The sequence below is a fragment of the Haemaphysalis longicornis genome, unplaced genomic scaffold, assembly GCF_048455015.1.
Source record: "Haemaphysalis longicornis isolate Haplotype H1 unplaced genomic scaffold, Haemaphysalis longicornis Haplotype H1 scaffold_2, whole genome shotgun sequence".
Lineage (NCBI taxonomy): Eukaryota > Metazoa > Arthropoda > Arachnida > Ixodida > Ixodidae > Haemaphysalis > Haemaphysalis longicornis.
The window spans coordinates 214,689,719-214,705,515 of record NW_027526295.1 but is presented as its reverse complement, the minus strand read 5'-3'; the positions used below and the strand labels follow the sequence as shown (position 1 = coordinate 214,705,515).

General features: G+C 45.4%; 1 protein-coding gene across 1 annotated transcript in view; it reads left to right on the top strand.

Annotated features, from left to right (window-relative positions):
• The window catches only part of LOC144169881 (uncharacterized), a 109,711-nt gene extending 96,456 nt beyond the window's left edge, over positions 1 to 13,255 (top strand). Inside the window, exons 10-13 of the mRNA XM_077699289.1 lie at positions 887 to 1,031; positions 5,583 to 5,732; positions 5,875 to 5,978; positions 7,608 to 13,255. Coding sequence (XP_077555415.1) covers positions 887 to 1,031; positions 5,583 to 5,732; positions 5,875 to 5,978; positions 7,608 to 7,758 — 550 coding nt within the window. The 3' untranslated portion in view covers positions 7,759 to 13,255. The remainder of the gene's footprint in view (positions 1 to 886; positions 1,032 to 5,582; positions 5,733 to 5,874; positions 5,979 to 7,607) is intronic.
• The last annotated feature ends 2,542 nt before the right edge of the window (positions 13,256 to 15,797 follow it).

Sequence of the window (15,797 nt, the reverse complement as noted above, 5' to 3'; positions counted from 1 at the left end):
CTGCTCTTAACATAACGATCACCCATTTTGCAATGCCTCTGTGACAAAATGTAAAAATGTATATCCCAATCGCGAGGTTAAGAAGTGCAAGCCGAAAGCATTGTGACCTCTGTTTTTTTTTTTAAGTTTTGGTGACCTATTGTTTGTGTTTGTTTTGTCCTTGTCCTCACTTTTTACTTTTTTCGTCCTTTCTATGTTCCCTTGTTCCTTTTTATGGGATGGGGGCAGAGAAGTCTGGCTGCCCCCCAAAATAAATCCTGCGTGTGTTACTGACGCCTGTGGGTGGGTGGTAGGTCAGTCTTTTTGCAGCGCACTGTTTTCTATTCACGCGCAAGGCCTACACGAGCCTTCAAAAGGGTGCTGTCAATCGAGCATAAAAATTAAATATTTATGCACACTATAGGTTCACACGTTTATCTTGTGACCGGAGTCCAGACAGTGTGCGGTCAGTTTTGTTGTCGCCCTTTGAGGGTGCCTTGATCAATTCCATGCAAGATACAGTGCTAGCAGTTTTCTGGAACCGGGAATTAGTGTCCGCTTTAGGCAGGACAACTTCTCGGGGTTGGGGAATGCTCCTACCACAATTCCGACACCCCGCGGAAAGCATAAAAGTGCGAAACATACAGAAAATATGCGACAGAGATGCTTTGGTGCTTGTTTTTTTTTTTTACCCTGTCAAATTTTTGCGCAGTTTTTCTCCACTATAAATATGCACTAGACAGCCCAAGCCACTGCATTAATGTAATACCCAAGCTCATATGAAAGTGCCTCAAAATGCACAATCTTGTGATGCCAAATGAATTTACGCTGTGTTCAGATCAGCATGTTCCTTTTATGGAGGCGTCTAAGGAGATAACCTTTTGGGGAATGGCGCCGCTGGCTGCAGCATCGAGTACTGGTTCCGGTGCATGGACATCGATGGCGATGGCTACCTGTCCATGTACGAGCTGGAGTACTTCTATGAGGAGCAGCTCACGCGCATGGAGGCTCTGGGCATCGAGACGCTGCCTTTTGGCGACTGCCTCTGCCAGGTACTACCAATATACCCTAAACCTTTTCAACCTCCACCATCACGAAGAGCTTTGGGAGAGAGTGTTGGCCAGTGCCTACCTTAAAGGAGCCATGAAGAGAAAATGCAAGTTTGTTTTATTCGAAAGATTTCGTGTTTTATAGTGTCCCCAGCGCCGTATGCAAACGATGCTTTATTCACTGAGATATTTTTCAATGTAAGTTAAAATTTTTATTTTCCCGCTAAATCGTTTGTTTTTGGGGTCTGCAATGACATCACAGGAACCGACCCCTCTGCAGCCTAGAGTGCCTTGATCATGCCTTGATTCACGCGTCCGCCGTACAGGGTAGAGACACATATACGCTGGCGCCGCCATTTTGGTTCGTTCGCTCGCCTCCAAAGCAAGTCATTGTCTCAAAACCGCGCTAAAATTACCGCCGCAACTCGGTTTACTGACGAAGTTTGAATCATCTTATCTGTTTCGCATTGCTAGGTCTCGTGGGAAACGAAAAGAACAACGCGTTGAGCGCGTTGGCCCAATTGCCGCAGCACGGGACCGTTCAAAGGGTGTCTCCACCCTGTACAGCGGTGCTCGGTTCTAGGTACCCTAAGGTGGCGTTCCCGCGTTTATTTACATTACCTGAACCTAGATGGTGCCACCATACCGTGGCAAACCTTTGGTTTGTTTTTGGCCATATTTAAAACTGGCTTGTTTTTGTTCTGGGAGAAAATAATCGTTCCCTGAAACAGTGCTCGCTCGACAAATATGGTCACGTAAGACACCGTTGCTTGCGTCAGTCGGCCAGTGTCGTCTGAGACAACCCCAAGCCCCACAGTACTGTGCAGCTAAACCAAGCATAGTGCGCGCAGTACCAATAGCAGTACGCATCAGTACTTCTATGTTTACATGTGCTTTCGTAACTTCCACTGTTTGTCCTACCATTCTTATTGCTTTGTAAAGAATGTGCCCTAAATTTAAGCGCAAATCGCTCGTTCGGCTAGCTTCTAAGCTCTACCTAATTTGCGTCTGCTTGTGCCGGCCTCCGCCAATCGCATAGCTGGCTCGAATGACATCATAGGTTCTGTTGCGGGAAATGAGCTGGTGGGTCGCATGGCCATTCCCTTTTTCCTTATTATGTAGCTTATTTGAGCGAAGTTTACGTTAAAAGTGGTGTCAGTATGATTCTAACGAGGCAATCTTTTGAATGAAGCAAACTTGTGTTTTGTCTTCATGGCTTCTTTAAAGGGGCCGTGCAGACAAAATACAAGTTTGTTTTATTCGAAAGATTTGGTGTTCTATTGAGCCCCCAGTGCTTTTCCGGCAGCAAATGATGCCGTATTCACTGATAAATTATTCAATTTAGGTTAAAATCTTGATTCATCCGACAAATCATGTGTTTTCATACCGTCAGCAATGAAGTCATAAGTGCGTGAATTCAAACTTCCACTGCGTCATTCGGCTATGCAGCGTTGCTTGCCGTCAGCCCTCCCAGATGGCGCTACTATACTCGGGGGAGCTATATACTCATACTATACTATGAGGAGCATTTAAGAATGAAAGGCAGAAGAATCGCCTCTATCATGAAGCACAGAAGACTGTGGGGATATAACAGATATAAAGTAGTGAGAGGAATCTGGAAGGGAGTAATGGTACCAGCACTCACCTTTTCAAACGCAGTAGTGTGTGTCAAATCAGAGATTCAATCAGGGCTAGAAGTAAATCAGATGGCCGTAGGTCGATTGGCATTAGGAGCACACAGTAAAACAACAAATGAGGCAGTGCAGGGAGGCATGGGATGGACATCCTTCGAAATGAGAGAAGCACAGAGCAGAATATGTTTTGAAGAACGACTTAGAAATATGGATGATCGGAGATGGGCGGCCAAAGTGCTACGGTATCTTTACATGAAAAGCGTGGACACACAATGGAGGAAAAGAACCAGAAGGATCAGGACAAAGGATGTGAAACCTGTAAGTGCAGGGGAAACGACCAAGGCAATAAACAATGAAGTGAAAGAAACCGAGACAACGACCTGGAAAAAGAGGATGGATGCGAAGAAGTTCTTAGATATCTACAGGATCGGGAAGCAGGAGATCACAAGGGAAAATTTATTCGACAATATCAAAGGGAGTGCATTGCTTTTTGAAGCCTGGGCGGGTTGCTTGCGGAAAAAATCGCTTATCCGCGAGCCGGTACAGGAAGAACTAAGCGCAGGCTGTGGAAATGAGCCAGAAACCATGCGACATATTGTAACGGAGTGCAAAAGTATCCGTCCAGTCCTCAGTGATGGAGCCATCCAGGTTCCGGAAGCCCTTGGCTTTAAGGTTAACCGAAAAGGGAATTGGACAACAGTAGAGGTTAGTAAAAGAAGATTAGAATGTTGGTGGGAAAAGAGCAGAGAACAATCTGGGAAGACATGCGAACAAAGAAGTCAGACTAGCACAAAAATTTTGTAAAAGTATTTTCTTTTTATTTTGACATTATTTTTTATTTATTTATTTTTTTTTGGTGAGGTGATTGTACAGTGGCGTTGCGACTAAGGCCGCTGTGCAACGCCACCCCGTTACTTAGGGGAAGCCACTAATCATCATCATCATCATCATCATCACAAATTAAGAACGGCAATAGCTCATGTACGGTATCGCTACGCCTAAGCGACGGACCCGGATGCCAACGGGCGCGCGCGTTTTGAAAGGGGATTGCTATGAATGCGTGATATCGCCTGCCTTTTCTCACGTAGTTTATTGTCATTACTGCAGTATTTTATAGGCATATTAAGTCCACAAAATCAGGAACGTGGCTCATGCCACGTTCAAAATATTCCCAGTAACGCACTACTTGCGCTGCGCGGAGTAACATCCGGCTGTGGTCATGAAGCACAGAGACAACTTCTGCGGCCGTTCTTAATTTAGTTGTAACCGAGAATATACTCACTCACGAACTGTTTTCTGCCACTGCTTTGTTTTTGACCGTATTTGCACCTGGCTTGGTTTTGTTACTGTAGAAAGTGATCGTTTTGTGAAACATGGGTATCCTCAACAAACAGGGTCATGCTAGACAACCTCAGAGCGGCGGAGTGCTGTGCAGCTAAAACAAGCATAGTGCACCCAGTACCAACAGCAGTGCGCGTCAGTACTTCTATGCTTACGTGTATTTTCTTAACTTTCATTGTTTACCACACTATTCTTACTGCTGTAAAATGAATATGCATTACATTTAAGTGCAAATAGTTCATTCGGCAAGCTTATAAGCTGTGCCTAATTTACGCTTACTTTTGCCGGCCTCAGCCAATCGCACAGCTGGGCTCATATGACATCATAGGTTCTGTTGAGGGAAATGAGCTAGTGGATCGTATGGCCATTCCCTTTTTTCCTTATAATGTAGCTTATTTGAGCGGAGTGTGTGTTAAAAGTGGTGTCAGTATGATTATAACGAGGCAATCTTTCGAATGAACCAAACTTGTGTTTTGTCCGCATGGCCCCTTCAATGATCACCTGTGCCTGATCAGAAAAACTGCTGAAGTGACCTGAGCTTGAGGTATCCTGAAATGAAGCCACCTCTCTGATCCTTTCCGCGGTTTTCGTGATCCATTTATTCCCTCTCACCCTCCCTGCCAGGTGTGATGGCCCGCGCCCTTATACAGATTCCCCCAACCTTGTAGGTGCTGTACAGTTGGCCATGGGCTCAGTTCCTCGCCTGATTGCGGGTTTGGCTTTTAGCCACCTGTTTTAGGCGAAACACATGTCATGCCTGTGTAAATGACACTTTGTTCAACTGTTTGAGGTGCAACACATGTAATGCCTATGTGACACTTTGTTCAAGTACCCGCCGTGGTGGCTCAGTGGCTAAGGCGTTGTGCTGCTGAGCACGAGGACGCGGGTTCAATTCCCGGCCGCGGTGGCCGCTTTTCTGATGGAGGCAAAAAGCAAAAACACCCGTGTGTACGAGATTTCGGCGCACGTTAAAGGTCCCCAGGTGGTCAAAATTAATCCGGAGCCCTCCACTACGGCGCGCCTCATCACCTGCATTGCATCGGCGCGTTAAACCCTACAATCAATCAATCAGTCAATCAATCGACATTTTGTTCAAGTCATATAATAGAAGTTTTTGTAAATTATTTCGGAGCAGTGAGCCCTAGCATGAGCATGCGGCACCTGTCCAACGAGGCACATGCTTGTGCAGGGATTATAACCAATGAACTAGCTTGTTCCCAGGCCCGTAACCACCGGCCCACATGCACTCAAGCCCATTGGAGGAGTAGCTGAAAATGGCTAATAGGGCACACCACGTCAATCAATCAATCAATCAATCAATCAATCAATCAATCAATCAATCAATCAATCAATCAATCAATCAATCAGTCAATCAATCAATCAATCAATCAATCAATCAATCAATAGATCGATTGATCAATCAATTAACTAAATAAATTAATGAATCAATCCATCAATCAATAGCTTACATTAATACTAACTTGAGCTGACATGTGAAATTTGCGACACTGCAATGGGAACGCCTTTCATATTTGTTTTCTTTACTTAGAGGAGCTTCCGCTACGTTTTGCGTTCACAGATGCTAGACATGGTGCAGCCCTGCCAGAAGGGCAAGGTGTCGCTGGCCGACCTGAAGCGGTGCAAGATGACACCCATCTTCTTTGACACCTTCTTCAACCTCGAAAAGTACCTGGACCATGAGCAGCGTGACCCATTTGCCTCGCAGAGGGTACGTGCCGTGCATGCCGTCTCTCCTCCCTGCCAATCGTTGGGATATGGGTTGCTGTCGTTTCGATAAGCCACAGGCCTCTGAGAGCGTAGGTTTCCTTGGATACTGAAAAAAAACCATTCTGTGGGACTTGGTCTTTCAGGACCACGACGGAGATGGCATGGAGATTTCCGACTGGGACAGGTACGCTGCGGACGAGTACGAACTTCTAGTGGCTGAAGAAGGAAACTTTGAGAACCATGAACTGTAAGTAGGTGTATGGATCTTACAGATTTGGCTGTAGGTGCTACATGCTGTTTGATAATCCCAACCGCTTCTTATGCTCTGCGGCATAACAACACCGACAAAAACGACCACCCTATTTTGTTGCTGTGGAGCAAGGAAAAATGGAAAGCTTTCATTCCAGGAAAGCATGGAGTATTAAATTCAAAATTCAATGCCCACCTTCGTTTAACACCACCAAAATGCAAACAGTGCATTTTCAAAAAATAAAATCTTTATTCCTTTTGCCTTATTTTTTTGCAGTAGTGGTCATCAGTTGTGATTAAGTTATTGTGAAACTCAAATTCACTGAAGAATGCAAACCACTAGTAGAATAGGTTTATCGTGTGCATTCAAATGGTTAAGCACAGCTTAGCTACAACTGCGAAGTAAAGCATCGTACTAAATAGAAAAATGAACAAGCACTTAACCCATCATTCCAACTTCCTAGCGATGGTCAGCCTGCTCTTTTGTGGTGATCAGTTTTCTGCCCTTTGACACCTCACTGGAAATAAGGCATTCTTCAATGACGAGTGTGGTTGAAAGGTCGAACTCACAAAGGCATTTCTGCAGCTAAATACTGAAATGACAATGTGTATGAAATATTTTGGGCATGTGGGACAAAAAACTCCCGGTATTGTGGTTGAGTGCCAGAGCCTTAAAGGGATCCTGCAGCACTTACCGTCGACTACTCGGAATGTATTTTGGGGTAAGGTCTATTGTCCCAGCAATCTCCTCCTGCAAGAATTATGAAAATTCGTTCACTATCACTGAATCTACGCGCGATGAGAAATCGCGCATAATTGTTCCCTCTCAACTCGAGCGCAGACAACGCGACGAAAACTACGCGCTCTCTCCCGGATAGGGGGGCGACTCGCGGCGTTCTCTTCGGCGGCCTTCAATATATCACAGGCCGGGGATTTTTCTCCTTTTCTCCACAACGTGGAGGGGTCTATTTCCGGTCCGGTACCACAGAAAAGCAGGCATGGCTGCCTGATCGCAAGCGCGTGCTCAGGCTGTAGGCCGTTTTTGAAGCAGGAAACGTTTGTTGTTGAGTGGTATCGTTGAAAGGGGAATATTGAATTTGTCACTCCAAATCCGTGCGCACTCAAAACACAAAACAAATGCAAAAACTGTGCGTACAGGTTCAGGCATAAAAGAGGTTGGTATACAGCGCCGACGGCGGTGAGTCGCCACAGGAAATGCGAGAAATGAGCCGTGAAGTTGATTACAGCCATGGCCGCAATGACGTCGTTTAACCCACGCCAGGGCTGCATAATGAGGAAAATTGAAAAGAGTGCAGTTGGTTTTTCCGCGTCTCATACAGCGATTTGCGCGCTCATTGCTTCACGTGCACGTGTAATATTTGGTTCAGGTATTCCTGGTAGTGTAATCTAAGCGTCGCGCAGGTTTACTTGCACTACTTAGAGAGTGTTGCAGGGTCCTTTTAACCACCTTGCGGGTGCCAAGGTGTAGCTCTGACCCTGATTTTGAAATCCTATCCCATTCTCATTTGTTACAAGGCATATCAATTTGCCAAGCAGCATGCTTTCATTCCATTGTTTCCAGTTTTCATTTATTGTTGCAACCTTCACTCTTTTTTTTTGTATGCAGCCTATACGGCGACTACGATCCTGATGAGGATGAGCTCTCTCCGAACCTGGAAAAGCTCACGGCGCCACTACGGTGCCGGCCGGGTCGCCAGGGCCGCTTGGATGATGACGAATATGACTACGCAGAGTCTGACACTGACTACCACTACTGAAACTTTCGAAGAAAGATGAAATGGAACTGTATTGCAATCACGTGAATGGGCGGCAGCCCACAGACTGTAGACACCCTTCCCTCAGCGAGAAAACGTGCAAGGATAATCTTGTCCATTCTGCGCTCCGAGACTGCAAGCCCGTGTCCTTCTGTCGGAACTACGTACTTACTGGTGGGACATCACCTCGTGGTTTGGACAAGGCTTATGTGCGTGATGCTTGATAAACGTGGCTGGAACTTTGTGCTAAACTGTTAGGGTTCTTGGTGTTTCAAAGCTAGCACTGTTTCTATGCAAAACAAGCCCTGACCCATCATGGTCAGTGCCTGCACCGAGCCTACATCACTCATCCTGTGCCCTGGACTACGTCGGCGCTGGCTCGCACGACCAGGGAGCTGAGTGCAGTTCCGTCCGCTGCATAACTCATGGACTGAAAGATATCATATGAAGGGCGATAGGAAGACACGTGCTTTGCATGTTATGCATAGAGAAGAGTAACTGTTAAAAGCATAAGTTGAGCTGCAAGTCTTGACGCTATTGGTCACTATTAGGCCACCAAGAAATCAATGGCTGCAACTGTGCACTTCCTGCCTGTGTGCACTGTGTTAAAAACTGTTGTCTCTTCGGATTGCCTGACCATACATTTGTGGGTTGCAGCTAGAAAAAAAGAACTTTGAAGCTATGGTGTCGCTCGACGTATACTATATTCCCTGGAATTAAACTGGTGTTTTGAGGCATGGGAATGTCAAGACTGCGGACATCAGTGTTGGCTCGCTTCATATGTAGTAAGCAGGTGCTATTCGGTGTATACCAAAGATGACATTTCTCACAACTGATCCAAGGAAGAATGCCAGGCTCTTCTGTTTGTCTGCACCTGCTTGCAGGGCTTGGAAAGCTCCGTGCAGCTCGTTGCAAACGACGTGCTTGCTTCCTTGAATCGGTCACAACCTGATGCACTGGCCGACCACAAGACTTATGCGATGCTTTCCGCAATGTTCGGCGTCGACACCTTGCACGGGTCTCCGAACCAAGCATGAATAGGCTCCAAATGAACTGAACCTTGGCAGCTTCTCGGGATCTGTTTGAGGTGACAGAAGTTCATGGTGAAATGCTACGTGTAAACGCAAAAGCTGTATACACCACTTGTGTTGGGACAAGTTTCAGCAAAATCCGCGTAGTGTTACAAATGTTTATGAAATGTGTCGTGAAAGCTGGCATCGGCAATTGCAAAGCAAATGAATATTTATGGCTTGTTTCATTGCAGATCAGTTTTTTATGCTATTTATCAGCATAACAGAAGCCCCCTTATTGTTAGCCTGAGTGGAACCGATTTTTTTAAATGGAAGTGGGGCTTGGCAGCTTCCCCAGACACTACTGAGGACGGTGTAATTTTGGTCAATTTAAGGAAAGACAGTTCCCAATTTCAGACAAGACATGCTGTATAGTGTGTGTTTGTCACTGCTTAGAAACTTTGAGTGCCTTTTTTTACAAATGTTGTACATAATGTGCATGATATGTGTGTGTGCGTATGTGTGTGTGTTTTAACGCATCTACTATGCATCTGCGTATAGGCTCTGATGTCTACATCTGTGCGAGCCGGTCTGATGTGCTACACTTTGTTGAGGTAGCGTTAGACAAAGCAGCAACGTGCAGGGTTGTGCGGAGTATTCCTGAAAGCAGGGAACGAAGGAGGCGAGAGAAAGGCATGAATGTGCCTTACCTCATCAAGGGCAAGAACGTCATGCAGCTGTCTTGCGTTTATAGCCCATACCACAAGCTGCATGCAGCACTGTGGAGGCTACATTGTTTTCTATACAGCGCCCACTGAGGGCGCTTAATTCAGCATGAAGGGGGTTTTGAAAGGACCTTTCAGTCTCCCCTCTCGGCAGGTGGAACCGCAAGGCCCCGGCGCCCATTCTCGCTTTCCTTCGCGGTGACTTAGGCGCCCTCAGTGGGCGCTCTACTGACAACAATGTAGCCTCCACAGTGCTGCATGCAGCTTGTGGTATGAACTATAGCTACGACTGCGAAAATACGTAACCACCCGTAGGGCTACTAGGAAGGCCGGAACGACCACAATATGAAATCAGCAAAATGTACTTAAACTGTACCCTTTTGCATCGGCATTACAAACAACATCATTAATATTCTTTAAACGGCAGTTAGTGGATTTTAACATGCAGGAATGGAGCAGTTAAAATGTAATGCATGGCTTGGGTGATTTGTGACCCCTTTACCCCGCCATCGTTGTCTTTGTTCAACCTAACAAAGGTGTAAAAATCGCACCGTTAAAAATTGTGCGTCTGACCATCTCTGCTCGCTTGTTTAACATTAACGAGTGCACTTCACACCTTTGCGATGAGTTGTTACTTCCCTTACAAGGCCATGTGATTACTTCAGGTCAATTGAAAACGTACCAACTGTGCTGTTGGAATTGATCAGAAGAAGGAGGGTCAATAAAGGGGAAAAGGTTGGCACCCAGAAACACGGACAACAATATTCGGTTCCAACACCACTTCATGCTGTAAGTCAATCAAGAATAGTGCTATAGTACTTGCTGGATCCAACACGCCGGTCAGAGGTTACAAGTGCAATGACATTTCTAAGCGCCTGGCCAATGGATGCAGTGTTTATGTGTAAAAAAAAACATGATGCTACTTTTTAAAAATTAGCTATGCAAAGGCAGAAACTGCAGGCAGTGCTGTTGCAACTGCCTTAAGCAGTAGTAAATTCCTTCAGCACAAAGGAGAAGCTTGGGGGTCTGGCCTGCAACATCATTGGACTTCTATGCAGATCTGCATAAAAGTACAGTGATGCTCCCTTGTCCAGATTTGCTCCTTTGTGCAAATGCGCATCCCCTTTGAGTCCAACATAACAAGACAACGCTTCCTTCTTTGTGCTATCAACTAACGTCTAGTCACTTAGACCAAAGGTTCAATAAAGTTACAAGGCTTGATCTGTGAGCCGCACCTGTTGGTTTGCTCCAGGAATGTATAGTCAAGACATACTCGAATATGTCACTGTGACCAGAAGAAGCGTGACATATATGAGAACGCTGGTCTTATGACTGTGCTTAATTGCGAAGTCTGGTGGCAAGGAGAAAAATAATGGGAGGGGAAAAAAATCAAAATTGCAGTCAGAGTTCAAACTTAAAGTTGGAACACAGTTGTATACGTCCTGTATCCATGTTCTTATTCCTGCACGTCTTCATGTTGTGGTGCTCGCTACTACACCCATTTTGTTGCTGCAAAGTAAATGGTAATCAGCAGTTAGAAAAACTGGTTTCATGCTCTCTTTCATTTGTGGTTTGTGGTGTGTCAATGAGGCAAAAAATTAAAAGGCAACTCAAAGTAGTATCCCCAGTGCTTCACGTTAATTTTTCCACATTGCCTGGCACCTTCATACATCAATACTAATATCAGCCATTTTGCCTACAGAAGCACAAGACTACGTGCTTATACACGGTAGGCAGGAACGTAAGAGTCCTCATTTACATACTGCCATCAGTTCCCCCACTACACACGTGGTGCTGTACTTAGAACAATTACTTTTGCAGTTTTAACTGGACTATGGAATCGAGCTTGGCACAAAACTACCTCGCGAGCTATCCTGCTGTACCTTCTGCTATTCAGAAAATTTCCGGTCACTGCCCTTACTTTCTGGTATTTCTGTCCGGTCACTGCCCTTAAAACATAGAGATCCTTGTTTAATGTCTTTTTTGTTATTGAGGTGGTTTCACCTGCAATCGTAAGTTGTACTTCGAATAACTACCACGATTTGAATGGCATCTTACAGAGGCACTAAAAGATGGCCCTATCTGAGCGGGTGCTCTTGTGAGGGTGGGTTATGTTAAAGGTAGATGGCCCTGAGTTGAGGTCATCTTGCAATAAGGTCTCTAGGGGAATGCTGCCTACAGATCTGTCGGCACCCCTACACATGTGCACATCTGAAACTGTCTTTATGTCTGCACATGGGCAGTCGACTACTGTACCGGGACTGGTTCTTCACTCTATGTCCCTATTAAACGGTTTTAGTTGACCCATGTTTCAGTGCGGGGAGGTCACGCAGGAAAGAAACATGGATGGATGGTGGGCAGACCCAGCTGCAATGAACCATTGGAAGTCCAATGGACCTGTACAAAACACCATTGAACCAATTGGAAGTGTAATTGGTTCAATGGCGTTCAATGCACAGGTCCAATTAGACTTCCAATGTTTTTTTTTTCGGCTGGGCAAGATGACGACATGCTAAGTGAGAACTCGTTCGTACTGCAAGTGTGAAAGCACACACAGCGTAAGAATGCATGACCTTTGCCCACAGCATGGAAGCTCTATTCCATAACGTTACACCACGAGATGATTTTGTTCTTCCCACCGCCTTATATTCTGTATATATTTGCAGCTGATAGCTGCCAGAAAAGCTGGGAAAAGATGGAGAAAAATGCCCAAGTACATTTGATACCACGTTATTATCTGAAGACACACGAAACTGCGCTACCCAAAAAAGATATTGTTTCTTCTTCCTTCTTTCCATTTTTTAAGTTGCAGTGATGTTAGGGCAAAGCTGCACCAAAGCAGAAGATAATTTTATTTGGTACCAACGAACATTTGATTCATGGCATGCCAGTGATGTGCAATGCGACAGTCATGCGCATGAGCTACATTAGCGCCCCTTGTGAAAGCTGCGCTTGCAATATAGCAAGGTTAAGTTGTACATGTTCGACAACCACGATTAAGTTATCTTCATTGGGAGCTTCTTGTTATTTGGAAACCCAAGTGTCCATTGTTACGTATCCAGATAATATATATGCATTAATTAAAGCGACACTGAAAGGGGAGCACGTGTTAATATGTAAATAAATATATGCACCCCTCAGTGTGCAACATTAAGTTTATTTAAAAAAGTGTTTAAAAGCCTTTGTGTCATTATCAAAATGTGTGATCGTTACATTGTTGCTTAGATTTTTGTTTGCTTGGTTTATTTAGTTCTGTGTAGAATGGGAAATGGAAATTCCCATCAGGCAGGCATTTTCTGTTTTGCATCCTTTCTTCTGTTATCGTCCTGCGATACACGGAAACTTGATTAGTGTATAGGCTGTGAATTAATTGTGTTCCTTGAGTGTTGGCTTGCAAAGTGTGTTATGTGCGGTAGGACCGTTGGAGACCCGTTCAGTTGTTTCATGCCTGTTCATTTCTTATTTCTGTTTACATTGTAAATATTTAAAAAGTTTTTTGTATATGCCAGACATACGGCAAGTTTCAATGCAATTGTTTGCTTCATAATTTTTTTTGTGTGTGGAGTCGTTTCCTACTGCACATAGCGCCCATGAGCACTTGTTAAGGGTGCCTTACGTGACTTAACGAAACCAGCCTACCCTGAAATTTCAAGGTTGGAGCCCATTCAAAGTCCGTGCATCTTTTCGTGCCTTATGTTCTTTTGCCTGTTGTTTCATGTGAAAATTACTGGCGTGAAATAAAATAAAAACGTCTTATTAATGTCATGTTTTGCATAGTTTTCTGACTGTGGTGGTGAAAGTGACGTGTTTGAACAAAAAGGCGTGGGAGCTATAGGTAACCGAAGAACATCCGTGAGCATTGGACAAACGTCCCCAGCAGTGCAAGGACAGAAAACGTTTCATAGGACCATTTATTTGTGTAGTTCAATGGGATATTATTCCAGCGGCATAGAGGTTCTGGAGCATTCCAGCGGCATTGAGGTTCTGGAGCCTCGAGACAGGTCGTGCCATCCCATGGGTGCACTAGTGTTTATCATTTTAGCGGGGCGTGGTCTGTGACATGAGGGCAGGCACTGAAATGCAAAACAATTAATACACTGTTGTACCACAGAAGGCAATACTTGCCTACCTAGATCCAGAAAAGCCTGCAGGCTTCTCTGGATTTTCGTTCTGCATAGCCCAGGTAGCGCCGTCGTTTCAAGATCAGCTTGCACTGGCACGCACGTCCAAATCGGCCGCATTTTTCCCAAAGGCGAAAATCGTGTTTATTTATTATCATAATAAGCAGGTAAGTACCGTCGTTGTTTCCGATGTCAAACGAAATAGACCACAAAATGCGACATTCGTGTGAAGTTTGAGGGCAAACGGAGCAGCGGTTCGCTCAAGAAATTTTTAAAGGGTTCCAATTCCCGTCGTAACACTGCAGTACGTACACCATGGAATCGTTTCACCATTACTCAATCCAGACAGCAGTTTCATAGCATTGTGACTAGTGCCAGAAGGCATTGAGGGAGTCTGTTGAGATGTAATTCTGCTGCGTGTGAGGTCACGGGTTCGATTCCCGCCAACAGAGGCTGTATTTCTGACGGAGCCGGAACAGAAAAACACCCGAAAGTGCATTTTTCCTGTAGCAGAACTTTCAAGCATATTATTTAAGTTTTTAACGTGGTGATATGCTTGAAAGCTCGCTACACATAGAACAACTTTTCAGAAAGTACAAGGTGCGTTCACCGCCGTGCCTCACACCGATCCCCTTCAATGTCGGCTTCACCACTGCGCACGAATGCGTTGCTTAAAGATTTTTTCCCGGGGACCAAATGCAGCCTGATATCAAAGCATGAAAGCCCTTCTTTTCATAAAATACCTAATTGAAACCCCATGCATGGACGTCGGCAGGGGGGAGGGGGTGCAAAAGGGGCACTCCCCCCCCCCCAAGCCACCCGAAAACAATTGCCCCGCCCCCTCACCCTCTCCCTCTTTGCGCTCAGTACAATGGGTTTTCTCCCCCCCCCCCTCTAGACAAAATCCTGCCGACGCCCATGACCCCATGTAAGTTGTTTTGATCTTGGCTTCACACAAAACATTAACGCATTGGTGGAAATACACTTTCTTAAAGACTAGTTATTATAAGCGGTCCCAGAAGACTATTATAATTAAAATAGAAAGGACCTTTAATGAATTGTAGGTTTTTGTGCGACGAACGTGTTACATATCAAGCGCACAGAAGCACAGACGAGTTCTTCTGCTGACTCTTCATAGCAATGGTTATGCATGCAGTTAAAACGAGATACTGTTACTGGCACTCGGAAGAAAATGGCGACGTACACGGTAGGGCACTCACCAAAAATTGTTGATTTTTCTCGGGCGTACTCAGCCGTAGTGCGCAGAAAAAGATAAGGAAAATGGAAAAGTAGGATATAATATATCAGAGCTCGAGCATGGCCACCGCGGCACGTGCGCTTTTTCTTCGCTGCACATTTGCCTTCATTTGCCGGCTAGCTTGTACTGCTCGGTTCAAAATCTAGGCGCACTTGGTTCATTCGAACGATTAATTACCACGTCAGAAAAAGAACAATTCCAATTTTAATGCAAACTTCTAACAATTGGACTAAATATTAACGAGAACAGTTGAATCGGCCGCGGCTCAGCGCCCTCTTCCTCGCCCCGCCCTTTTTTGTGCTAGTTTGTGTGACTGGCGGCCACCGACCAAAGCTCCCGCCAATGAACATGCACCATCCTTGGCGGAAGGGCGGCTCGCGCATGCGCAGATTGAATAAAGGCCCATTCTTGCGTCCTCCTTCATTGTCCATTCTTGGTCCATTCTTGCGTCTTGCTGGTCTTGTCTGGCAAGAAAGTTGAAAGTTTTTCAGCAGGAGGAGGAAGAAAACTTTTACTAAGCTTGAAAGAAAGGCTTGAGGCCCGATATGAGGCGGCGGCTGCGGGGCTGGAGGAAGGGAGGTGCGGTGAATTATATAGCTTCCCTTGTGAATGTAGGTGCGCTGGACTGGTGGGCTGGGTTGATGTTGGGAGCAGACTCAAATCGCTGACGTTGCGCGACGTTTGCGGTGATGTCGCTTTGCGATATCGCAGCCGGTCGCTCTCTGAGCAATTTCTCTCCTCGCGCAGACCGGTTACCCAATCATGGCAGCCAACCGGAAAGCACACAATTGTTGGCTTCTGTCCAATCACCGAACAGCGTGGGGCAGTGCTAAGAAACGTGCGTGTTGCATTGTAGAAGCAAACAATCTTCGTGAATAGCAAGACGAACGGCCAGGTGGTCGACATCCCAGCTTTTTCGTATGCTTAG